Source organism: Triturus cristatus, chromosome 4_2, assembly GCF_964204655.1.
Source record: "Triturus cristatus chromosome 4_2, aTriCri1.1, whole genome shotgun sequence".
NCBI lineage: Eukaryota > Metazoa > Chordata > Amphibia > Caudata > Salamandridae > Triturus > Triturus cristatus.
In genome coordinates, this window is record NC_140586.1 from 643,559,480 (window position 1) to 643,586,010 (window position 26,531).

The following is a 26,531-nucleotide window of genomic DNA, read 5'->3' on the forward strand; positions in this document are numbered from 1 at the left end:
AAAAGAGCCAGTGAACAAGAGCAGTCTTTGCTTGAAACGCGTATGGCAGTCACACTACGAGATTTGGAGGGCTGGTTGAACGTTTCTAAAAACCGGTGGCTGTGTGCAGTACCCCTTCAGGAGTGACCTCCTCACCAGGGCAACCCTTGTGATATTATATATATATATATATATATATATATATATATATATATATATATATATATATATTTTTTATGTTCCTGGCAGGATTGCAGCGATTTTTGCCGCTTCTGTGTTTGCCCCAGGAGGTCCCTCTGAGTGCCCTCAATGGGGCAAAGCGGATCAGGGTATCCGTACTCTTCCCTTATTATTATTTTTTTTGCTTGTTCTGGTCAGGGGGCTAAGGCCTCGAGTCCTGTAGTTTGCTCTTATTGCTGGCAGCCAATCAAAGTGTTTGCTGTCCGGGAGTCTGAGTCCCATATAAGCAAATTGCCCCAAGGGAAAAAAAGCTCCATGGGCCAATCAGTATAATCTATTTTTTTCAGTTGGGTTTGAGGGACTCTCGCAAGATATCTGTTTATATATGTTTTAACAAAAAATTTTCAAAAAATACACAACGGATTGTCAGGCCAGCACCTAATGCTGCTAAGTTCTGGTGACACAAACATAGGAGCACATGCCATAATAAGTGCACTGCAGACATCAGATTCCCCAGCATCCAAATGGAAGGAGAAGAAAAAAGTGTAACTGTGCACCATAGCCTAATGTACTTTTTAGCCATAGCATGTCAATATTTTATGAAGCACCATTGTGAAATGTGTTCTGATAAATAAACAGCAAGGGTGGCATGCAAAGCGAAATGAACTAAAAGTCACATGATGCCTCCTATTGTAATTCAGACGCGTCAGCAAAGGGGCACATTGGGAGGGGCCGTATTATAAAACCTGGTCCGCACTTTGGACGCAGCAAGTTATTGTCGCAGGACAGCAGGAAAGCATCATCCGCGCAGCCATGTGAAACAGGAAGGAAAAGCAGCATCGGAGCACTGCATTTCAAGATTGCAGTTGGGTAAGGTTGCACCTGCACCAATAACAGACGCCTGACAAATGTATGTACACCCTGGTCGGGCGAAGCTTGGTTTCCCTACAATGAGGAAGAATTATGGAGCAATTGTAAAGGCCTCATTACAAGCTGGATCTGTTTGTTCACTCATTGGGAGCAAATGGTGACTCTCCTTGGGCTTGTGATTAATGGTCAAGGTGGGTGGACTCTGCTGTAGGGAGACTTGTGCCACTGAAACAATTTGTATATTAAGGTACAATTATGCAGTCTTGCTGTGATAACATCAGCGAATACCCTCACTCCTAATAGTGAAGTAAAACTCTGGTATTCCATTGGGTACAATGAGGAAGGGCAAATAATAATTGTGAGTGATATCGCTTTAACAGGGTTGGTGAGATGGATCACCAGCAATCGCAGAAATACCCCTATGAAGATTAAGTGATCCACTGGTTCCTCTCATATGTGTCATTCCAATGAGAAAAATTACATTTTTTAAGATTGGTTCAAGAAAAAAGAGCAATCATCATTGTGTGTTTATCTTTGTAGACACTGCCTCCCACAATAACAGCATAACACTGGAAAGCCTAAAGGCATCTGGGATTCAAACTGATTTCCTTACAAGTATTACAAGGATAAAAGAGGGGGATAGTTTATAGGATTTTTAGGTAGCGCAGAACTAATATTGTCTTTTGTTATTTTAGGTCTCCCATCTCACTGTTCCCTTCCATTCCTCCCCTTCCCTCACATGATCATCTCAACTTTCTGTGCTACAACAGCATAAAGAATTTGGGACTATCGAGAAGTGGACAATTTTGAGTATCGAGCTGATTCTGAGGAGAAATCACAATCTGCGTGCCATGATATAGCTTTCTGCCAAATTTGGTTTAATTACGTTCAGCAGTTTTTGATGTAGCCCTATTTCAATCAATATCAATCAACCAATAATCCTTTATAAAGCGCACAGCTACCTCAAATAGAGGTGTCCCAGCGCTAAGCAGAACTATAGTGAGAGGACAGCCAGCAAGCAGAACAACCCCTGCCAAATGAGACAGGTTTTTATGATTTTCCTAAACTCATGTTCTATCTGGGGCAAATGAGATGGCAGAGCGTTGCAAAATCTTGCGGTCCTGACTTAGAAGGACCTGCCCCCTTGTCGAGTCTTGGCATATTGAGGGAAGCTGGTAGTTAGATTGCAGAGTCCTTTCCTGTCGATATGGGCTGAGCCTTAGCTCGAGATAGCCTGGGCCCATGTCATGGATGGCTCAGAAAGCAAAGGTCACCGCCTTAAATTCTATCCTCTTAGCCACCGGGAGCCAATGTTACTGTCTCAAATGGGGGGAGATATGATGACAAAAAGGGACCAGGCAAATTAGCCTTGCCACGTCATTCTGAACCATCTATAGTCTATGAATCAGGTAGGTTGGCAACCCCAGATTTAGACTCTTAGCTTAATCCAACTGTGAGGTCACCCGCGTGTGCACTATGATCCTGCGGATCTCCTCTGGCAGCAAGTAAAGGAATTTCCTCATAATTCTTAGCTTCCCAAAACACGCTGAAGAAATCTGCAATACTTGTGCCATAAAAGATAGATCTGTGTTCCTCCTAACGCCAAGATTTCTTGCTGCGTCCGCTGGAACCAGCAGAGAACCCAGCTCTACAGGCCACCAGAGGCACGAAGGGGGAGGAGGTGCCTGACTAAAAAACAAGACCTCAGTCTCATCTGTATTTAATTTTAGGCAGTTACTGTGCACTGAGGCACTCTACACAGTCGAGGTTTTAGTGTAGATTGAAATGGCCGGAGAAAAACCTGTACTGAGTGGTCTTCAAGATAGGACCGAATCCAGGAGAGTGCCAACCCCCCGGACACCAAGCTGATTTAATCTTTCCAGCAGGATCAAGTGTGCCACCATGTTGAATGCTGCTGATAGGTCCCACAAGACTAACATGGCCGATGAACCAGCATTAACAGTCATTCTCACAGATTCAGCCACTTTAACCAAGGCTGTCTCAGAGCTGTAACCTGGGCGAAACCCTAATTGAGAATCATGAAGGAGTCCATTTACCTCTATGAAATCAGCTAGCTGTCGCTGAGCCAGTTTCCCTAAGATTTTTGCGGGTGCTGACATGAGAGAAATCGGTCGAAAATTGCTGAGCACAGCTGGTTCAGTATTAGATTACTTCAAAAATGGTAATAAAAAGTTTCCAGATGGCCTGGAAGGTGCCAGTTTTTAGAGAGGAGTTATAAATGTGGTTCAGTACCGGGTTAAACAAATGGGAAATGATCTAAAAAGTGGGGAGGACAGGGATCTCCTGGAGAGCCTGACTTGCGTCTCAGAAGTTCAGCCAATGATTCCTTAATTGTTATAGGGAGAAATTCCTAGAAGGAGCTAGAGGTGTTAGACGTTACAAGTTGCTGCGTAGCAAAAGCTTCTGCCCCAGTCACAAATGAGGAATACAATTTTTGGATTTTTTTCCTTGAAGAAATCCGACAGGTTCGTACACAGAGAGGGATAGGGGTGGATGATGCCATCTGGCGCTGCTAAATTGGTAAAAGATCTAACAATCTTAAAAATTTCCCTTGCAGAGTTCTCTGAACCTTCTATGCGACTAATCAAATATTTGCTCCTCGTCGACTGCAGCAACTTGCGGAAATTCTTCAGCATTTCCTTATAGGAATTTGGCATAGGCATTGTAGGTATTTCTCCAGCAGCACTCTAACCTCTTGCAGTTGATCTTTTCTATTCTAAGTTCAGCCGAGAACCAAGGGGCAGAAGGTGACTTTCTGGGGGTAGTGATTGACCTGAGCGGTGCCACTGTATTTAAAGCGGACGTAATCCTCCTCTTAAAGAAGTCTAAAGACAAGGCATGGGGATTATGCGTTTTTTTCTCGGTCCCCACCTGACGGATCATCACAAAACTTACTATGCACAAAAATGTCGAAAAGTAGCACCTTTTTGGAAAGTTTCGTGGAGGCCCATCAAATGGAGCCAAAAGTATTGGTATCACAAAAAGTATTTTTCCTATGGAACAACTGACCTAACAATAACTACCCAGGGCAACTGCCACTGGGTAAGATATATCTATATTATATATTGTCACTTTCTGCTCTTTTTTCCTGTGACTGTGGCAGGAGCTTGTGGGAGCCAGCATTGCTTCGGCATGGAGGGAGCTGCTGGATGGCAGCTCTGTCCATGCAGGAGCAATAGTTGTATCTCTTTGTCTGCCGGCATGTCTGTGGGCAGGGAAAGCGATGAAACCTCTGCTTCCAGTGGGGGGTGGGGGGGGGGGGGGGGTTGGGGCAGTTAGGCAGCTCCAGCCCACTGAAATCAGAGTGTTTGCTTTAGCTTGGTGGGAGCTGTGACCTCCCACCAAGCTAATGCAAACATAATTGTCCCGGCTCCAGGAGGGGAACCACTTGGCCTCCCTCCTTGGATCTGCACGGGCTGGCCCCCGGGAGGAGGTGGTGGTCCCCGGGGCCATATATGACCCCCCTTTCAGTTACAATTAGATTATAGGCCCCGGGTAGGTGGTGATCCCCAGCGCCCATGGGGTTTGTGTGCCCCCCAGTATATTTAATTTAACCCCGGGAGGTGATGGTCCCCAGGGCATCAACCTGCCTCTGGATTGCGGTCCGTACAGCTCCCCCCAATTAAAAATAATTCTCCTGGGAGGTGGTGGTCCCCAGGCTTAAAAGAGCCTAAAAAAAGGGGGCCCAGTGTGCCACCCTCCTTTTTTTAATCCTGCATCCCCTGGGACCTGGACCACCTGGGAGCTAAACAGTAGAGAATCGCAGGAACCTGTGCTCCTTCTTCTTTTTGTTTCCTGTGGGAACTGCGGATCCAGCACAACTCCTGCCAATTTTGTTTTTTAAAAAGGGTTTTGTGCCCTGCAGGGTCCCAGGAGGATCCCAGGACCAGCACTAGGGGGGCAGGATATTCCTGCCCTGCCCCCTTTTTCTTTTTTTAACTGTTTTTTTAAGGGAGACGGCTGAAGCCGAGTCCCAAGATGGCTGCCAACACTTCCTGGTTGAAGTTTGGCAGCCAATCACATTTCAGCATGGGGACTGTTGGTTCCTCGGAGGATCCGCGTCCCTAGATATACAAATGTAGTTTTCTTTAGTTAACTTTAAAACTACGAAACGGATTTACACCAAATAACAAAACACACTCTTTCTGGTGCAACAGCCAGCTTTCTGCAAATTTGGGGGTTCTGTCCAGCTGTTCAAAAATCCCTATGGAGCATGGGAAATGCACTTTTTCCCAGTGCCCACTTAATGGATCGCACCAAAAATGTCCATGCACAACAAAAATCCCCTGCACACTTTTTTTGTAAAATTTTGGGAAGATTCGTCAAATGGTGCCAAAGACATAGGCAAGTCAATACATGCTTTTCCTATGGAAACATGGTCCTAACTATAGCTACCTACTGGCTACCGCCAGTAGGCAATATATCTGAATGTCTAGGAGGTAATGCATGAACATTAATAAGCGCAAGTCATAAACAGAGAGAGCCCATCCCTGGTCTATGTTCCAGAATGGTGCTGCCTGCATTTTATGCATTAATACAGAGAAATTCTGAGTTATGTGTATTAACTTATGACACCTTTGGCTGGATCACAACATATTTTTGACTGTTGCTATTTTATGTTCTTGGTGGGTATCTAAGGCACTGCTTGCTCCAAACACACTTTTACCACCGGATTATGAAAAAGGGGCTTTAGATGTAGCAATGTGTGACTAGAAAGTGTGTGCAGGATGACTTTCAGTATTGAAAGATTAGCTTTTTTTTTTTGCAGAGTTTCATATAGCGCGAACTTGACCCGAATCAGGTATCAGAGAGCCTTACATAGCACCAGTTACGTTACATGAGGACACACATTCATTTTTGTTAGGCACGGGGAGATTAAGTGATTTGCTCAGAATCACAGGATATACAGCTTCATTGCTGAGACTCAAACCCAGTTTCCAAGATTCGAGGTCGACCACCCTAGCCGTTAGGCCAACTCCTCTCCCCACCTGTGAATCCACCACCACCTACCACCTGACCAGGAATACACACTGAGGGAGCTCAAGTTTTCAATTTTGAGGAGATTTCGAGACACTCATTGCCATTTTGTTTTTCAGAATACTGCACCTCAGTAAACAACCCTCTACATTTATGCATATTATGGAAATTATTCCCACACTTACTTAATGCCTTTGGCAAAAACATCACAGATGATTAATGAACATCTGCTGTCTTTACAGGCAAATAAAACTCTCTGTGGTCTAAGGGACATACAAGAGATTGCAGTGCCAGAAGGAATTATTTTATTTTACTGTGTACGTGCAGATCAAGAATATATTAACACGGTGATGACTTTTGATTTAAATAAACATTATTTTCATATAGTTAGAGAGAAGCAATCAAGATCAGGAAATGTGCACTCCTCGCGTTCTCTGAATGCTCTTGGTGCTCTTAAACCATCCAAATCGAACCTACAACACATTTGTGGACCCATAATTTATAAAGAAAACAAATATTTGAATCTAAATAATCATATATTCATTTACGAATGGGATCTGTCACAAGAAGAACTAAGAAACGTTTTCAAAATGTCAGATATGTGTCACCTCTTCATTTGCTAGCGTGACAGACCTAGGAAAGAAATGTGAAGCATGAAGCTGTTTCTTTGATGTTTAAAGTCAAAGTTATTGAGGTATCCTTCAGCCCCTTCCCAGTAATCCCTCTCCACTCACCTACAAAGAAATCTCAAAATGTCTGGTCTAGTTTTAAATGAATTTCACAGACTGAACTCTGCATTATCTCCCAAAAAAAAACCTCCAGTGATGCCTGAGACTCACTACCAATTAAGCTAGCCAAAGAGATGTGCCTCACCTTGAGGCCTCGCTGGGCTAACCTGATCAGTCTCTCTCCTTCTGAAGAACTGTTCACTGACTTTTTCATTAAGGCCAATTTACAGCCCTTCAAAAATAAAAGCTTCTGCTGACACTGACGACCTGAGCAATTTCCAACCTATCTCAGATCTACCTTTCTTCGACAAATTATTGGAAAGAAGTGTCAATAAACAACTGAAGCGACTTGTAATAATCTGCTTGAAAATATCCAGTCTGGCTTCATGGCTAGCTGCAGTACAGAAACAGCTATCCTACAAATCATTGATGACACCCTACATATTCAAGACATAGATGACTCTTGCCTGCTGATACTATTTGTCTTCTCGGTTGTCTTTGACAATATTGCATACTTCTTCACACACTTAAAGAACATATGAGAATTGAAAGCAAGGTTCTAAACTGATTCATATCCTCTCTCTTGAATCTCAAGTGATTAAAATTGACAACTTACTCCTGTGCTTTTCCCTCGATAGGTCCCCAAGGGTCTGTCCTTGCTCCTGCACTTTTTACTCGCTTTTTTTAACCATTGGGTATGTGATCAAAGATTCAGGTCACTCATATCAGCTTCACCTGTATGCTGATGGCACATATCACTTCTTTAAAGGCCTCCACTCCAAGATATTTCTCTGTTAGCCTCGACCCATAAGAATATCCAAATATGGACAACTGCGCACCAACTTAAGTCCAATGGCAATAAAACTGAACTCTTCCCTACATGGTCTCAACGTGATGCTACTTCATTAAAGAAATGGCTTGCCCCAAGCAAAATCTAAGCCTGCACTTTATTCATCATTAACAACATCAGATCCTTAGGCTTTGCCGTAGACACCATGACCAACAGTGCGAATCACCAACATTGATTGACTCATGGAATCAAGCCTCTCCTCAGAGAACAAGTACTCAAGAAAGTGACCAAAGTGTTGGTACTACATTTGATTATAAGTAATGCAATCCTCACTGGCATTCAAAAAACTCATCTTGCTCCACTGAAACCTACCATTCATGCCACTGCTCGCTCAGTATTTGGGAAAAGCCACCCTGATCATATCACCCTTGTACTCAACTCTTTGCCAGGTATCCAAATGATGGCTGATGAACCTACAAACTCAGTTGCCTAAAATGCAATTTTTTATACTCTGATCACTCAGCCTACTAAACCAGGAAGCTGAAGAAACTGAGCTTTGAAGATCAGACACTCTCAGCCTTGAAACAAGTCTTTAACTAAAAACACAATGTAAACCAAGCATTGTCCAGATTTGGTCCCAAAGTCTAGAATGCTATTTCACCTTCAGTCTGCACCACTGCTTTGCTGCATATGTTCGAATCTGAACTCAAACATTTTCTATTTGTTCATTACTTTGCTCCTCCATTCATTTAGCCATTTTGGTCTCTAGGTCTTTTTGAGTTTACATGATAGTCCTGTTGTTTTCTTGGTTACATCTGCAAAATTATCTTTCTCTTACTTTTGATGCCTGATGTTATAGAGTGTCCTACATTATTTACCTGCTTGTTAGATTTAATAACTTTGCTGAGTACATTTGTTTTATTGTTTTTAATTTTTCTCCTTTTAGTTGTAAAGCAGCCTCATGCTTTCAAGCCTTTTACACACTATATAAAAACATTAACAGATAACTAAATACCAAGTGTTATTGTTATTAAACTCCAAAGAATTATATCTTATCAACCTCTGAATGGCTCATTAAGCCCTGCTGTAAATCAATTATGTGACTGTAGATTACTTGCAGGTCTTTGTAGCATATGTGGAACTCAATATATGTATTTACCTGTTTAATCATAGTTGGTGATTCATGAACAAAGGACCATCCCATCACTGAGTCCCAGATGTACTAACCATTCATGCAACACAACGCAGCAAGGCAACTTGCTGCCCGGGGTTTCCCTGCGTATCCCTTCCTGCACAAAAACCACCCTTAGAGGCAAATTATTCTATCTATGTGTGCACACACGGAAAGAGGAAGTAACAGGGAGAAACAAAAAAATGTTGTCTAGATATGCCTCTCTCGGTTTCTGCCAAAATACATGGGTGGATGCATGGGAACGTCCATGCTCCACCCATGTAACGCCTACCCGATGCTTTACAAAGCCACGCAAGGTGATGCATCAAAAAAAGAGGCTTAACCACAACGCAAAAATGTTAGTAAATCTGGTCCTCAGTCTTGAATATAGGGTTGAACTGAGGTACACCACTACATTGGTTAAACTACATTGTGGGTCACAGTAGTGAGTCCCTGACCTTATGTAAAACTGCATCAGAAATAAGACAAGGGTTACATAAATTAAGGGTAAGGATGCTTAAAACAAAATAGGGTAAGGGTAATTAAAAAAAGGAGTGGGCCTGGGGGGTTTCTCCCCTGAGAGGCTGTAATGCGATACTGACACACATCCGATTGAGCCAGACCCTCTTCAGGACACAGAAAAGCCTTCCCATGAATCATGCTCAAATTCAGGCTGAACTCTGAGAGAAAAAGCACGACGCTGCTTTGCGGTATTCTATGCATGCAACTTTGATCATCATCCAAAGGGCCTTTGTGTGAGGAAAGAAACCCAGCAACAAAACAATTAAAGTAATGGAGGTAATCGTCTGACAAGATTACCCATTCCTGAATTCAATCAAGTGGAGAAGAAGTGAGAAATAAGGCTCGTGACTCGTTTGAAAATTGGTGGCAGAGAATAAAGGCACTAAAGTTCCCCGAATAAATTATACAAGTCAGAGCCTAATGCATTTGTCAGACTAATGCTCTGGGCATGGCTGTTCCCTACACTGGCGTAATGAAAATTGAGGGGGCCTCCCTGCAAGGAACGTGAAGGGGCCCCCTCCGGGCTCAATTAAGAGCTCTCTGGCAAGAGTGTTGTGCTGAGGGGGCCCCCTGGAGCTTGGGGCCCCCCGCACTGCAGGGGCTGCAGGGGCCTGTGTTACGCCCCTGGTTCCCTAAGTGTGTTCACAGGAGACATCCGGCAATTCTACCAGGCGACAGGCGCACATCTGTAAAAACTTACATCCTCTGCGACCACTGCCATCGCACTCCTGCTTTTCTTCATCATCACGATTAGTTAAGGAGCAGCCAGAGTGGAGCGGCAGCACCCAGCGTTCCACGACCTTTAAAACAAAAAGAAATATGTAAAATAAATATTACAAATACTTATAAAAATATAAAAAATAAGCTAAAATGCACCCCGCAATGTGATAGATTGCATCTTCACAAGTCACTAGAATTAGAGACACTCGCAATTTATGTTAAGATGCCAGTAGAAAAGCAAACATGAGAATATTAAGATATTTCATCCACATTCTGTCAATCCCATGAAAAGATCAGAATATATGAAAGCTGAAAATGCATTTTCTTTATGGCAATGTTTGAACTACAATGGCGTTAAAGCGTGTAGTTTTTGTTTGAAACCCTGAGCATTTATCGGTGTTGACATCATTGAAGGATATCATTTTGTCATCACGTGCGGGCAAATCCTGCCTTTTTCTTCGAAGAAAGGCCTTATCTTCAACCCACGCGCTGCATTATATGTATCTGTTGATTTTCCTCTCAATGAAACATGTGGGGCTCATTTGAATGACCGGATTAAATACAGATTGGGGAAAAAAATATTCGACATGGCTCATAGTTTTCGTGGGTGTGGTACCCCCTCATCATTGTGATCCCCTAGATCAAAATTGGGATAACGCTGTGATAAAACTTGTTTCACCCAGTTTTGAATTGAAAAATGTGCATTATATATATGTACATTATTAATTATGCACAAATTGCAATACCAATTTGGCAGCAGATTCCTGTGTGCTCCTGAATGAGGATGTTTGGCCCACTTCGACTGAAGGGGCAGAATGGCCAGGGCAGAGCTAGAGTCAGCCTTCTGGATTTTGGAAGGCCATGGGAAAGTTCGGTTCGACTAGGAAGTTGAGTCGGGGAGCACAGCGTAAGGGTTTCAAAGTTGTGCTTGTTTAGGTACCGACAAGTCATAAAAAGTGACATTTACATACCATTATTAATGCTGGCTATAACTGAAAGGACCATGTGCTGTGCCAAGCGTCCACTGCGTACTGAGGGCAGGGGTACTGAGCACTGGCCCAGGGTACAGATCATGCTCATTGTCCAGCGCCCACTGAATAAAGTTGCATGCAGGCCATGCCCAGGTGGGTAGTGGGATCAGGATACTAGCTAGAAAGCATGTTTGCAGGCCATGCCTCATGCATTCTAAGGAAAGCTTTTTACTGCAGGCTAAGGGCGTGTCTGATGTGCATAAGCAGTGAATTTGGAGGCGTTACAATGTGAAAAAATTCTTATTATGTCCTTTCGGCAGTGGTTTCAAAACTCATTTTTCATGGAATCAATTTGGTGTTTATTTTCTGTTATTTGTGTAAATTATATCAACCATTTTGCATAACTGCTTTCAGTAGATATTTTGATGGTTGAAAAAAAACGTGTAACATATAAAACACATAACAAGATAATACAAAATGTTCTAGTGACCATTATTTTATTTCATGGTCGATTAACATTTCACGAGAAACTCACAATTCATTTATAAAATTGCAGTATATAAACTTCACCAGCATACAACTCCCTACAGGCGAAAAATCTGACTGAGGGAAATTGTTTTCCCTGTGTTCACTCAGACTTGAGTGACAGCGGCAAACACATTATAGTTTCCTTTCCCACTTTCAGCAGGCCAACCCTAGTAGTTCCAGCATTGTAGAAAGGGTGGAAAGCAGCTTAGCAGACCGGAAGCTGACGTAGTGCTCCTGGCCTTGTGAAGTATTGGTAACACTCATGCTGAGTGCAGCCCGCTTTTTCCTAATGTATTCTTTTAAAAAACAAAATCGTTTTACCATTTTCTAGCTTCACATTCTGCGAAGCTAGGGAGATTTAAAATAAAACGTAAAGACGCAAAGAGCTAAGCATCACAACTGTGCAAACTTTTATATAGCAGCATAAAACACAAATGCCAATTATTTACCCTCTCTGCAAACAGAAATACTGCTTACAGCACAAATATCTCAAAACCATTGGGCGAGAGGGGAGCAGCAAAGACAACATACTCATTTTTGTTTGCAAAAAGGGCCGCTTTATTGAAGACAGGTGAGCATCACACACAAAACCCTGGGCCTTTTGCCTTACGCAACGAAACCTCACCGTCAGTCACTGACCTTCCCACCCTTAAAACGTCCAGCCCCCTTCACATATTATCCTACATATGTCTTACTCCTACCCTGCTACCTATTGAATTGATGACCTTTAACTCCTCTGCCACTTAACCGACCTCTATCACTATCCATCTAAATTTCCTACAGCACAACTTTTGTTCCTTACCTCATCCAGTAGTAGCCTTCTTTACACCCTCCTATTTATCCTGATTTGCTGATGGCAACAAAATAAACCTAATGTAAAAAAAGGGCAACTTATCAACCAACAGTCACTCAGAAAAGTCTTAGCCCCACCTTTCTGACCCCCCGTCCTAAGCCCCGCAGCTACACTTGCAAATATTCAGTGTTCTAGTCAGAATCTCCTTCAAATGCAACATGCATATCTCCATACCATAGTGGAACAAATTAACCCCATCCCCCCTGAAAAAGTCTGCGGTTTCAAATCTCAGATCTGGATCCCAGCAGAAAAAACGAATTTCTCTAATAATTTTCTTCCTGGCCTTATCAATTGCAGAGGGCCTCCTTGCACTCCCTCCACTCTCTCCTGGGAATAAACTCTGTCCAGACAACATAACAACCAGGCCACTGCTGTCTGACTTCGTTCAAATCTCTCTTCATTTCCTTCAACAACGCAAATCCTTGCATATGACCATGTAATTTTCTCCCGCATGAACAAATAAAACATCTGGGCACCTATGCCTACTCAACAAGTTATTCAAACATTGTAATAGCTATATCCATCCCATACCCCCTTTCCCATGCCATGAGACCTTCTCCAAACTTTTGTCGAAACCCAAGTTTGTTCCTTGACCTCTCCTCAGTTAGTGCCTCTCTGCCCACTTAACAAATGAGTATCCCCAATCCAGATGGAAAGTTCGATAGCCTTTGGACCCACAACTGCATCTGAAAAGATAACATGTATGAGAAATACAGAAAAAAACACGCTTATAGTAAACAACTCTCCCCCACCTCACATAGCGACGAAAACAGTCTGAAGACCACCTACCCAGACTCGTCCCAGCCACTCACTACCACCTTAGTGGCCACCCTGATTTGAAATGAGTGGGTGCCGTATTCACTTGGGGCTTCCCCCAGGCTCCTCAGGGCCTTGCGCAGCACTGTCAACAGCTGAAAAGGTATCACCATCTCCCCATTACAATCTCTGAAACCCACTCCCGCTGAAGCTCTCAGATATTCTTTTCATTTTTCTCCCTGTCCCACCGGACAGATGCTCGGTACAGGGAATTGCCGCAAAATCGCTGTCCTTTGATCTCCGGTCCATTTTGAACTGGCGCAAGTGTAATTCCAGACTCTGTTCCATGCTCATGACATCGTCCCATTCATTGCAAACCACAAACACCCCTTCACCCCAACAATTCTGACACACAAAAAGCCCCGAAAAACACCAGAAACATCAATGTGGAAAAAAGAAGTCTCTCCCTCCCCTCGCATATGCCGGTAAAGCCTCTAATACTTCACCGAACAATTGCCACATCAAAGGCTTCCTTTTTGTACCCCTTTGAACCATCTCCCTGGCTCAGCCCATAAGGATCCATCTACCCAATTTCCCTGCCAGTGGTGCTTATCCCCAAAAGAGCATGCCCATGAGTGCAATCCTTGCCAGCTTGCCAGCTATTGTGACTCTAGATAAGCCTTTTTCAATCTGCGCCAAAATAAACTGAACAACATCTTCCTCCCTGCTCCAACCTGCTAGTCTCCTCTGCACACCATTAAGCAGGAACTCATCCCATGCCTGTGCATATGAGAGCCTAATGGTCTCTGCCAATGACACTACCACCAACTGGAACATCCTCTGACACCTATGTTCCAAATGTCTGATGGCAGCGGTGTCTTTTCCGTGGCTGCCTCTGTAGCCAGCCCATGGAACCTCTCCCACTGTGAACTCATTGTCCATACATGGCACATGTCTTGCCCTGAACAACACATCCTGTCTCAAGCAGCCCATCACTAATACCTGCAAAAGCTTCAGTACTTTTGGATCCCTGGCAGATTGCCTGTTAACAATTTGTACCACTGCCATGTTGTTGATTCTAAACAGGACTTTCTTGAGTGCCAATTCTGGTACCCATAGAGTCACTGTCACAACCAGAGGAAGAAAAGCAATGCTTCTGCCTCCATATTTCCAGCTCACCGACCACTCCTCTGTGCACCACCATCCTTGCCTGTACAAGCTGAAACCCAAACCACCGCTGCATCTGCATAGATCTGAACATCCCATTTGCACTCCTTTGGGGTCACAAATGGAATACCATTGAACTTTTCTAGAAACCTTCGCCACACGCGTAAGTCCTACCTTGTACTTATCGACAACTGCATATTGTGATGGGGCTGTGACAGAACCACTAGGGACATGCCACGCTACCTGGAAAAAGTCCTTCCTCCTCTTACTACTCTACAAGTGAAATTCAAATGTCCCAGCAACACCTGTCTCCCCCTCACTGTCACCTTGGCTTTTCCAACATAGAATCCAACAGCAATTGCATAGTCACTTTTTCAACCCTAGGTAGCCATGTCTCCATAGCTACAGAATCTGGTTTAATGGCAAAGAATGCGAGGACAGTGCTAGGTCCCGCAGTCTTTTTGTGAGCCAATGGCATCCCAGGTCCCCATGAGCTCTTAAAAACTTGCCAACTACTGTTGTCAGCCCACAGAACTGGATTAACCCACAAAAAAGAAATCCTCCAGGTGATGTGTCACCGTTTTGTGTCTGGTGCACCACATGAACACCCACTGTAGGAAAGAGCCAAAGCCCACAAACAAGGTGCAAGATATCGAACACCCCATGGGCAATGTTTTGTCCACGTAATATTGACCATCAAACTGTATGCCCAGCAAAGGAAAATGTTCTGGGTGTACTGGTAACAACCTAAAAGCAGATTTAATGTCACTTTTTGCCAAGTACACTACACTCCCCACTTGCTTGACCAATGACATAGCCACATCCACCGATGAGTAAGAGACTCTTGTGACGTCATCAACTATGAAGTTATTGACAGAATTTCTTTCCGGTCATGACAGGTGTTGTATGAGCTGAAATTTGCCTTTTTCTTTCTTGGGAACAGTGTCAATGGATGATACAATCAAGCCAGGCATTGGCCAGTTGTCAAATGTCCCTGCCATTCTGCCCTCCTGAATCTCTTTGTGCAGATTCACTTTAACAACCGTGTATGTCACCTAGCTGATTTCAGATTCTCCGCCCATTCACATGTTCCTGGTCCTTCCTATCCCACTCTGAAACCTCAACGCAAACTGTCAACCAACAGCGTAGCGTTTCCTATGTTAGGACAGAGCGATAGCCAAACATCCAGCCCTTTCCCACCTCTCGATCTCCTTGAAAACCTGGGGACTGGGTATTGTACTAGGCACCAAAATCCACGTGCTGCTGTGTCCACTGTTCTGTCTGCAGAATTTGGTAGCCATCCTTTGCCTTGTTGACCCTGTGACCTGCAGGCCTCTTACCCGGTATGAAGGTTGGCGTCAATCAATCAATCAATCAATCAATCAAACATTTGTAGAGCACACTACTCACCCGTGAGGGTCTCAAGGTGCTAATGGGGGAGGGTGTGGTGCTGCTACTGCTCGAACAGCCAGCTCTTGAGAAGTCTCCTTAAGGTCAGCAGGTCCTGGGTCTGTCGCAAGTGAATGGGAGGGTGTTCCATGTTCTGGTGGCGAGGTGGGAGAAAGATCTGCTGCTGGTGGTTGTTCGGCGGATGCCCGGAACGGTGGTGAGGGCGAAGTCAGCGGAGCGCAGCTGGCGGTTCGGGGTGTCGTTTGTTAAGGTATGTTGGACTGGTGTTGTGGAGGGGGAACAACCTTTACAGCGCAACTTTTACAACGCACTACACTTACAACGCATTTTTTACAACGCACAATCCATTACAACGCATGACATTACAACGCATGAAACTACAACGCATTTTTAAAAACTACCTTTACAACGCATTCCATTACAACGCATACTACCATTACAACGCATACCATTACAACGCATAATATAGTAATTTTTACCCCTATACTATCCAACACTTACCCTACTGTTGCACCCCCTGGAGTTAGAATAGTAATTTTTACCCCTATACTATCCAACACTTACTCTACTGTTGCACCCCCTGGAGTTAGAATAGTAATTTTTACCCCTATACTATCCAACACTTACCCTACTGTTGCACCCCCTGGAGTTAGAATAGTAATTTTTACCCCTATACTATCCAACACTTACCCTACTGTTGCACCCCCTGGAGTTAGAATAGTAATTTTTACCCCTATACTATCCAACACTTACCCTACTGTTGCACCCCCTGGAGTTAGAATAGTAATTTTTACCCCTATACTATCCAACACTTACTCTACTGTTGCACCCCCTGGAGTTAGAATAGTAATTTTTACCCCTATACTATCCAACACTTACCCTACTGTTGCACCCCCTGGAGTTAGAATAGTAATTTTTACCCCTATACTATCCAACATTTACCCTACTGTTGCACCCCCTGGAGTTAGAATAGTAATTTTCAACCCTATACTATCCAACACTTACCCTACTGTTGCACCCCCTGGAGTTAGAATAGTAATTTTTACCCCTATACTATCTAATACTTACCTTAAATGCAATTTAATATTATGCGTTGTAATGGTATGCGTTGTAAAGGTAGTATGCGTTGTAATGGAAATGCGTTGTAAAGGTAGTTTTTAAAAATGCGTTGTAGTGTCCTGCGTTGTAATGTCATGCGTTGTAATGGATTGTGCGTTGTAAAAAATGTGTTGTAAGTGCATGCGTTGTAAAAGTGTGCGTTGTAACGACATACATCCGTTGTGGAGTGCTTTGTGCATGTGGGTAAGGAGCTTGAAGGTGATCCTCTTGTTGACATGGAACCAGTGCAGGTCTCTCAGGTGGGCTGTGATGTGGCTGAGGCAGGGAATGTCGAGGATGAGGCGTGCGGAGGCATTCTGTATGCGTTGAAGTCTTTTCTGGGGTTTGGCCGTGGTTCCTGCATAGAGGGTGTTGCCGTAGTCCAGCCTGCTGCTGGCGAGGGCCTGGGTGACCGTCCTTCTGGTTCCAGTGGGGCTCCATCTGTAGATCTTGCAAAGCATGCGGAGGGTGTTGAAGCAGGAGGAGGAGATGGCGTTGACTTGCTGGGTCATTGATAGTGATGAGTCCAGGATGATCCCCAGGTTGCGTGCGTGGTCTGTGGGTGTCAGTGCGGCTCCCAGCGTGGCCGGCCACCGGGAGTCATCCCAGGCGGAGGGGGTGGAGCCAAGGATGATGACCTCTGTCTTGTCCGAGTTCAGTTTCAGGCGACTGTTCTTCATCCATTCGGTGACGGCCTTCATTCCTTCGTGGAGGTTGGGTTTGGCGGTGGTGGGGTCCTTGGTGAGGGAGAGGATCAGCTGGGTGTAATCAGCATATGAGATGATGTTGAGGTCATGCGATCGGACGATTTTGGTGAGCGGTGCTATGTAGACGTTAAAAAGGGTCGGGCTGAGGGATGTTCCTTGGGGTACGCCGCAGGTGATCTTGGTGGCTTCAGATCGGAATGGGGAGATGGACTCTCTGGGTTCTGCCGGTGAGGAAGGAGGTGATCCAGCCCAGTGCTTTGTCGCGGATCCCTGCATCATGGAGGCATGTGCATAGGGTGTGGTGGCAGAATGTGTTGAAGGCAGCCGAGAGGTCCAGGAGGATGAGGGCCGCGGTTTCGCTGTTGTCCAGCAGGGTCCTGATGTCGTCGGTGTCGGCGATGATGGCGGTTTCAGTGCTGTGGTTGCTGCGGAATCCGGATTGGGACGAGTCTAGGGTGTTGTTCTCCTCGAGGAAGCGGGTCAGTTGCCTGTTGACAATCTTCTCGATGACTTTCGCTAGGAATGGGAGCAGGGAGATGGGCCGGTAGTTCTTGAGGTCCTTTGGGCTGGCCTTGGGTTACTTGAGTAGGGCCTTGATCTCGGCGTGTTTCCAGCTCTCCGGGAAGGTGGTGGTTTCGAAGGAGCTGTTGACGATCTTCCAGAATTGGGGTGCGATGATGAAGCTCGCTTTGTTGAAGATGTGGTGAGGGCAGGGGTTGGAAGGTGAGTCGGAGTGGATAGTTTTCATGATTTTGATGGTGTCGTCGTCGTTGGTGTGGTTCCAGGAGCGCAGGAGGCCGGTGTGGCTGGGGGGCGGTGAGTGAGAGGTGTTGGCAGCTGTCAGGGGGGGGTCTGGGTGTTAAAGCTGTCGTGGATGTTTGCGATCTTGCTGTGAAAGAAGGTGGCTAGGGAGTTGCAGAGGTCTTGCGACGGCGGGATGTCGTTGGAGCTGGGGTTAACGAGCTCCTTCACGATGTTGAAGAGCTCTTTGCTGTTGTGTGCATTGTTGTTGATGCGTTCCTTGAAGGAGGTCCTTTTGGCAGTTCGTATGAGTTGGTGGTGCTTGCGGCTGGCGTTCTTGAGGGCTGCATGGTTGTCCGGTGTCTGTCCGTGGCGCCACTTCTTCTTGAGTCTTCGGCAACTCTGCTTGGATGCCTGGAGGTCGGTGGTGAACTAGATGGCCCTTCTGTCGGTGCATCTGTTTGAGGGTTTCTTGATCAGTGCGAGAGTGTTGGCACAGTCGTCGATCCAGTGTCTGAAGTTGCGGGCGGCTGTGTCGGTGTCATGGGGTCGTTGGTGGGTCTCGGGTGAGGGTGGTGATTAGCTGGTCTTCGGTGACCTTGTTCCAGCTGCGGTGTGGGGTTCGTTGTGTGTAGTTGTGCGTAGTGCGTGTCTCGAAGGAGAAGTGGATGCAGGGTTGGTCGGTCCAGTGGAGTTCGGTGGTGTGGCTGAAGGTGACGTGGTGGCTGGCGGAGAAGATGGGGTCGAGCATGTGTCCAGTGGGGTGGGTGGGTGTCATGACGAGCTGTTTGAGTCTGAGGTTGGTGAGGTTGGCGAGCAAGGTGGTGGAGTTGCGGTCGTTGGCGTCCTCGAGGTGGAAGTTCAGGTCTCCGAGGAGGATGTAGTCTGTGGATGCAAGGGCGTGCGTGCTGACGACGTCGGTGATGGTGTCGCTGAACAGTGGCCGGGTGGTCTGTAGACGAGGGTTCCTCTGAGGGTGGTGTTGGGATCGGTGTGGATCTGGAAGTGCAGGTGTTCGGCAGCGCTGAGGGTGTCTTCGGTGCTGGGCGAAATTCTGAGGGCTTTCCTGTGGAAGATGGGGATTCTTCCTCCTGTTCTGTTGGTGCGGTCCCTGCGGGTGATCTTGTAGCTGGGATGGCTATGGCAATGTCAGGCGCCAAGGAGGGTTTCATCCAGGTCTCCATCAGGAAGGCGACGTCCGGGGAGGATGAGTCGAGTAGGTCCCAGAGTTTGATGGCGTGTTTGTGTACGGAGCGGGTGTTGAGTAGTATGCACCTGAGATGGTTGCGACCTGCCCTGGTGGGAGGGGCAGGATGTGCAGGTGTTCTCTGGCTGGTGAAGCCGCAGCTTTGGCAGGAGAAGGGTCCGTGGGTGAGCTTCGGGGTGGCCTGGAAGCAGGTGGATGATCGGCCGGTGTTGAGTTCGTGGAAGGTGTTGGCGTTGTAGCGACGTTGGGTGTCATGGCGCTCGTGGGGGACAGGTGGTCTGGCGCTAGGCGTGGACCAGGCGCGGACGGGCGCAGACGGGCTTGCCTTAGGTGTGCCCGATGTGCGCGTCTGCTGCGCGACTGCGCAGTGGTCGCCATTATGTAGGGGAGGGATGAGGAGCTGGGAGGTGGGAGCGGGGCGGTAGGGGAGGGGTCAGTGTTAGGGGAGCAAGAGCCCACAGCAAGGGCTGTAAGGGGAGCAGAACACATAACAATATTCAACAGTGACAACAATAACCAAATCAGACGGATTTACACCCAAAAACAGTCACGATGCGCCTGTGGGAGAACCTGTACCAGGGTAGTCTTGAACCCTGCAACAGAGAGGGTCTGGCTTCTCGGCAAAGCAGAGCACCACGGAGCTGTCGGGGAGAGTGCGTGCCTTAGTCCGAGGTCTGAGATCTCACATGCGCTCCCCAGCAGCGATCGCCATATTGTAAGGGAGGGGGAGGGACGAGGAGCTGGGAGGCGGGAGCGGGGCAGTAGTGGAGGGGTCAGTGGAGGCGGGAAAAATGGAGGGGAAAAAAGGGGAACAAGAGCCTACAGCAAGGAATTTAAGGCGAGCAGAACACAATAAGGGGAACACAAAACAATATTCAACAGTGACAACAATAACCAGATCAGACGGATTTACACCCAAAAACAATCACAATGTCTGCTCCGGGTTCTGCCATCTGACCAGTTGCAAGGTTCCACCACATCCACCTCCTGTGTCATGTTTTGTCTGTGCATTGGGCAACTCCTGTTAAACACTTGGCACAACCATGTCATCTCTACCCCCCTGTGGCCGCCTGTGCCACTCTGCCACCAAGTGCGCTCCTTCTCCACTGGAGAATCATCATCCACTACCTCTCCTTCTTCCAAGCTCATTTCATCATAATCTAACAGCGTAGCATCCGCCCCTAACTCATGCAACCGATGCATTGTGTCACTGACCATATCTGGGCTGAGCCACCTCACGCTGCAGCACTCCGGTGCATCCAGTATGTTGCCAAGGAGCTGTGGTACGCCCTCCTGGCCACAACTTTGTGTCCTGCAAACCTGTTCCTTGCTCATCCGTGTCAGGGTCCATGCCAACCCTTACGGTTTAAAGCACTGCCGAGGCCACACTAGACCTTCATGTGGTAGTGCTGGATATGCCCCATGCCACCGTCCGCCTGGCCATGCTGAGCCCTGCCTTCCCTTCGCCTTGAAGTAATCGAGCAGCACCAAGCTCTCTAAGTCCGGCTGGCCGCGTTATGTTGCACCTGCAATAAAAAAGAGAGGTCTGGAGGGCTGGGGTCAAGATAATTACCAGCTACCCAACACCATTTTCCCCAACCACTCTGGCCTTGTGCAGATGATGTTAGTCCCCTGGCCCACAGTGCCGTCCTCTTAAAAACTCCCACATCCTTGCAATCCCCTTCTCAACCCGAACCTCCTCTGCCGAGTGTCCCCCTCAGGGTGGCTCTGTGCCTTCACCAACGGGGAGAGGAGTTGGCCTAACGGCTAGGGCGGTCGACTTCGAAACTGGGGAACTTGGTTCGAGTCTCGGCAATGATGCTGAACATCCAGTGATTCTGGGCAAATCACTTAATCTCCCCGTGCTTAACAAAAACTGAATGTGTGTCCTCATGTAACGTAACTGGTGATATGTAAAGTGCTCTGATACCCGATTTGGGTCAAGTTCGCGCAACATAAAACTCTGTAACAAAGAAAACGCTCACTCGCGTGTACACTTTCAGGGCTGGCTTCCTGTTCGGACCCACCACCGGCCCCTGATAAAGTACCCTGGGACCCCACCTGCTGTCATCAACTAAAGTCTCATCCTCTCCTACACTCCATTCTGACATAGCAGTGACCAGAGTTGAAGTGGGCCTGGTGTTGGGGCGCCTTAATGTTTCTCTATCAGGGACCCATCCAACCTCATAAGCCTCCTGCTGTGGCAGGCATCCCTGATTGCCCTACTGCCTCCACCCAGACTCCTCTGACCAGAATGCCCTGAGCTCCTGAGGGGCTTGGTCCAGCCACCGGCCTGGTCCAATGGCAACAGGGGCCATCTCCACAAGTTCTGCACTTCCCCAAGTTATTTCTTTCCTTCCTGTGAGCCCTATAACTGCTGTTACTCCCGCTCTGATATCAGAGGCTCTGCTGGTATGCCTGACCCCAGTGGCACTCCCTGAACCCCACCCTGTATCTCCCCCCAATAACGCCACATGGCCCATAGGTTGTCTCCCCTCTGTTTCATTCCATCTGGATGCCGCTGCTCAATTCCGGGGACCCCTGCCCCACTGGTAGTGAGCGCCGATTTTCAGACTCCCACATGTCCTGAGTCAACTCTAGCCCTGTCCATGGACCCCTCTAACCAGGCCTGCCTTTGGTCACTCCCAGACCCTTGGGCCACACTTCACTACTGTCCTTGTAGCCCCCTGCCCTAACTGCTCCTTCCTCTGCTCTTTGTTCCCCCACTGGCCCCTGCACCTGTGGACACCCTCTTTCTTAAACTCAATGAATCTGCCGGCACTGACATAGTTGCGGGCCGCAGTGTCAGGGGCACACCCACAGTGGGCACGGCCGGTCCCTGCTTTGCCCTATCCCCCTGGACTTCAACAAATACTTGCGTGGGCTGCTGTGCAACACTGTGGGTGCATTGCGCTGCTTCTGGGGCCACTCACCTCCTTCTAAGGCGCCCTGTTCTCCTACCTGATGAGATGCAGTGGCAGTCGATTGACCAAGCGGTGGCGAGTATTCCAATACCGCTGTAGCAACTCCGCTTGAAGCCCGGCACACAGGGCGAGACATCACTCACTCCTGGGGCATCCTTGCGGCCCACCTCCTCTAACAAGCGCATGGCTGTGTAGAAAGCTGGCTCTTTATATACTGTACCAAAAAGAAGTATAGTGTGCACAAAGTCCAGTGAGTTCCCAAAGGTATGGCAGAGGTTAATGTAGATTATAACTTACTCTAAATTTTGTGGTAGCTGGGCTGAGCAGTTAGGCTTATCAGAGGGTACTGTGAATGCATTTGTTGTTGACACTCATGCCTTACAGGAGCACACACTCAATGACGAACTCCAGACCAATGTTTTGCAAAAATATTACTTTCGTTACTTTTATTTTAGCAACCACATTGAACGCAGTTACAGGTAAGTAGACTTTTAGGCAATACTGACAAAAGAAATTCTTTGCGTTCTTGAAAATGCTTTCGCAGGAAGGAAAGCAGGGTTACGCATTAGCAGGTAAGTACACAACTTACTTTTCCATACTTCGGGGGTTTTAGACTGGCCCTGGGCAAGGGTCATTTTATGGCAGACACTGTACCACTAATGGCAATGGGACGGCCGCGTGCAGAGTTCGCTGAGCCCAAGGGTAATCAATGGAGACATCGGGCAGGAGTTCAGTATCTACGCCCCAGTAGTAGAGTCCTGGCAATGATGTTTGCTCTCACGATCAGTGGAGAGCAATGGAGATGAATAGGAGTCAGTAGGCCGCCAACGCCCAGACTGTCACAGTAGTTGTCAGCGAGTCACTATAGGTGGAAGGAGGCACCACTAGCCCAACAGTCTCAGTTGTGGGGATGGAGATGCAAAGAGGATGGAGGAGTACCACGGCTGTTGGGCTTAATGTTGAGGCTGCCGCGCAGCTGCAGTACTTGTTTCAGGCAGGGCAGAGTCATGTCAACATCAGTGTCGGTCCTCAACCACTGCAGTCTTAGTGTTCTTTCTGTAGTAGTGAGTCACGTTGACACAAGTGTCGGTCCTCAACTACTGTGGTTCTTGTACCGGCGGACCCCAGGGTCTAGAGCCTTTAACCCAAAGGGAGTTATTTTAGATTGGTTCTGTGCTGCAAGGTTTCCGGGGTTTCTTGGAGACCTGGCAGGGTTTCTGGAGGGACAGCAGGTCCAGTTGTTGAACTGGCTACAGGCGGCGGCGTTCTTGCTGGGTTCTGTCTGCAGCGGTTCAGTTCCTGGTCTGACAGTGGTCTTCTTTCAATTTCTTCCATGGTGCATTAAATCTGAGGAACAAGGTTCAGGGGAGCCATTAAATACTAAATTTAAGGGTGTTGCTGAGGTCGGGGCAGTAGCCTATGGCCACTGTCCCCTAGGGGGACTACACCCTTTGGGCACCCCCTCCCTTTGGGGAGAGGGGCTCATCCCTGTTCCTATTGGGCCTAATTCTCCAATTCAAGATGGAGAATTTCTATGTGAGGTGTTCACCTTCGCTTCTGGCAACCATATGGGTGTCAAAAAATCAAGTGGGGAATGGATCACTTGACCTGAATAACAAGGGTTTGCGATATTCGTACAATGTAACGATAAAAAACCCTCATTCACGTTAACAGGTTGGAAAAAGTGGTATATCTTGGTTCTCCGCTCTGTCGTTAACAGCGTGACAGCATCTTCATAGGGTTAGTTATGTGCTTCCTCCACCCGGAGGTTGACCCACTGGTTATTTCTTTTTTTTTTCCTTGACAGTTCCGCTATTATAAACATACATGATTTCCATACAGAGAAAGAGAAAAAGAAAAAAAAAGAACAGAAAACCAAAGCCAGATCACAGATATTACGATGTACTTGTATTATCAGAGAGAAAACTCGTAAGGGCTCCCCAAATTGACATTCCTAAACATTTCTTCCTAGTTCCTTTTAGCGCATACAAATTCATTTCAATTTCATAAATACGATACAACTTGGCTCTCCAAAATTCAAAAGTCGGGGGCTCAGATGATAGCCATTCTGTTGCGATACATAGGCGGGCAACCGTCATTGCAAGAAATAAAAAATACCCATGTTCTTTTAAGACCTGATGACTGTATGTTTTTTGACAGCTTCCCAATAACATGAGTGAAGAGGAGATCTTCAGAGGACAAGCTAATACCAATGACATAAATCTTTCGACATTAGCAAGAAAATGCGACAGTTTTGTACAATTATAAAAAATATGCAACATATCAGCTTCCTGATCTCCACACCGAAAACATTTACCATTGTATTTATCTCCCCAAGTTGCCATACGTTTAGGAGTGTAATATAACCTAAAAATCGTTTTAGAAACTTGAGCTTTTAAATTAGCTGCCAGACAGATTTTTTTAGCGAGACATAAAGATTCCACTATATCAATTTGAGGGTCTCCCAGTTGGTTGATCCAATACTGATTATATTTTTGAATATCATCGTTCCTATATTCCATTAAGATCATATATAGTGGACCGATCCTTTTTTGAAGACGGATCCCCTCAATTAAGTTATTGGGAAGAGCGTCAATCTGATTTTTTAAACAAAAGTCGCGAACTTGAAGATATTTAAAAAAAAACGTCTGTGGAAGCTGATATTTGTCCATTAATTCTGCGTATGTTACAAATGTTGCATTTTTATCATATAAGTCACCAATTCTTGAAATCCCTTTTCTAATCCATGTCTTAGCATTAGCGTCCCAGAACACAGAGGGAAGTATTTTATAAGCATCAAAAGGAGTGTAATATATGATTTTACCTAATTTAGTCATTTTCTTAACATTTCTCCACTCTTTAAATGCTGAAGCAAGTACCTTAAATCGGGTGTGTTTGTAATAGTTGCCCTCTAATTCCTTTAATAAGCATCCTTTTGCCTGTTCTCCTAAAAGTAAAAAAAAGATGGATGGGGCATCCGCCTCGTTTTTTGGATGTTCCCCTGTCAATATATAGCCCATTTTTTGTAAGAAACAAATATAGTAATAGCAAAGAAAATCAGGCAAACCACGACCTCCTCTTTCTTCCGGTAACGTAAGCCATTTCATGGCTCTACGAGGTTTACCAGGAGCCCACACGAATTTCCCACATATATTTTGTAATTGCTGTATTTGCTTAAGTGAAAATTCCAAAGGTATACTTCGAAATAAATACAGGATCTTGGCTAAGATATTCATCTTGATTATATTCCCCCTTCCGATTATTGATAATTGAAGTCTGCTCCATCTATCTAATGAATATTTAATTTGAGCTATAGTCACCTCCCAATTACTTTCAACAATCTCTTGTATTTGGGTTTTTATCTGAATGCCTAAGTAAGTAACCTCGTTTATAACCCGAAAATCATTAAATTGTATGTTCTTTGTACAAAGAATTTGGGTTTTTTCGGCATTTAACTTGTACCCAGAGATTATTCCAAAAGTTTTGGCTAATGATTCGATCTCCACCATTGCCTCCCTAGGGTCAGTAGTCACTATAGCGATATCATCTGCATATGCAAATACTGTATATAGAATACCTGTAGCTGAAAAAGGTTTGATACGCGGAGAATTCTGTAAACTTATGATAAAAGGATGAATGTATAATGCGAAAAGTAAGGGAGAACAGGGACACCCTTGTCGTGTTCCTCTAGTAATGTTAATCTTTTCAGATTTTAGACCCATAGCTGTAATTCTGGCAATTGGTGACTTATATAATACCTGAATTGCCGTTAAAAAAGCTTTCCCAAAACCCATCCTTCTCATCACTTCCCATAAATAAACCCACTCTACACGATCAAAGGCTTTTTCAGCATCAAGCAGTATCAAAGCTAAGTCCCTCTTTTCAACATCTGCAAGATCAAATAAAGTAATAACTTTATTGATATGAGAAACCGTACCTCTTTTTGGTATAAAACCATGCTGATTTGTGGTTACTAATAAAGATATGACTTTAGATATACGGTTAGCTATCATTTTGGAGTATAACTTACTATCGCAGTTAAGCAAGGATATTGGACGGTAAGATCCAGGTAGTTCAGGAGGTTTCCCTTTTTTACTGAAAATGACTATGGAAGCGTTGTTCCATGTAGCTGGTGCTGTGCCAGTTTGTGCCATCCTGAACATTGCTAACAGTACATTCTTCAGTGGCTCAAAGAAGCATTTATAAACTTC

At 45.8% G+C, this 26,531-nt stretch overlaps 1 protein-coding gene across 1 annotated transcript in view; it reads right to left on the bottom strand.

Annotated features, from left to right (window-relative positions):
* PDE4B (phosphodiesterase 4B) overlaps positions 1-26,531 on the bottom strand; it is a 1,470,628-nt gene that overhangs the window by 1,126,622 nt on the left and 317,475 nt on the right. Inside the window, exon 2 of the mRNA XM_085602355.1 lies at positions 9,939-10,038. Within this exon, the coding sequence (XP_085458481.1) occupies positions 9,939-9,983 (45 nt within the window). The 5' untranslated portion in view covers positions 9,984-10,038. The remainder of the gene's footprint in view (positions 1-9,938; positions 10,039-26,531) is intronic.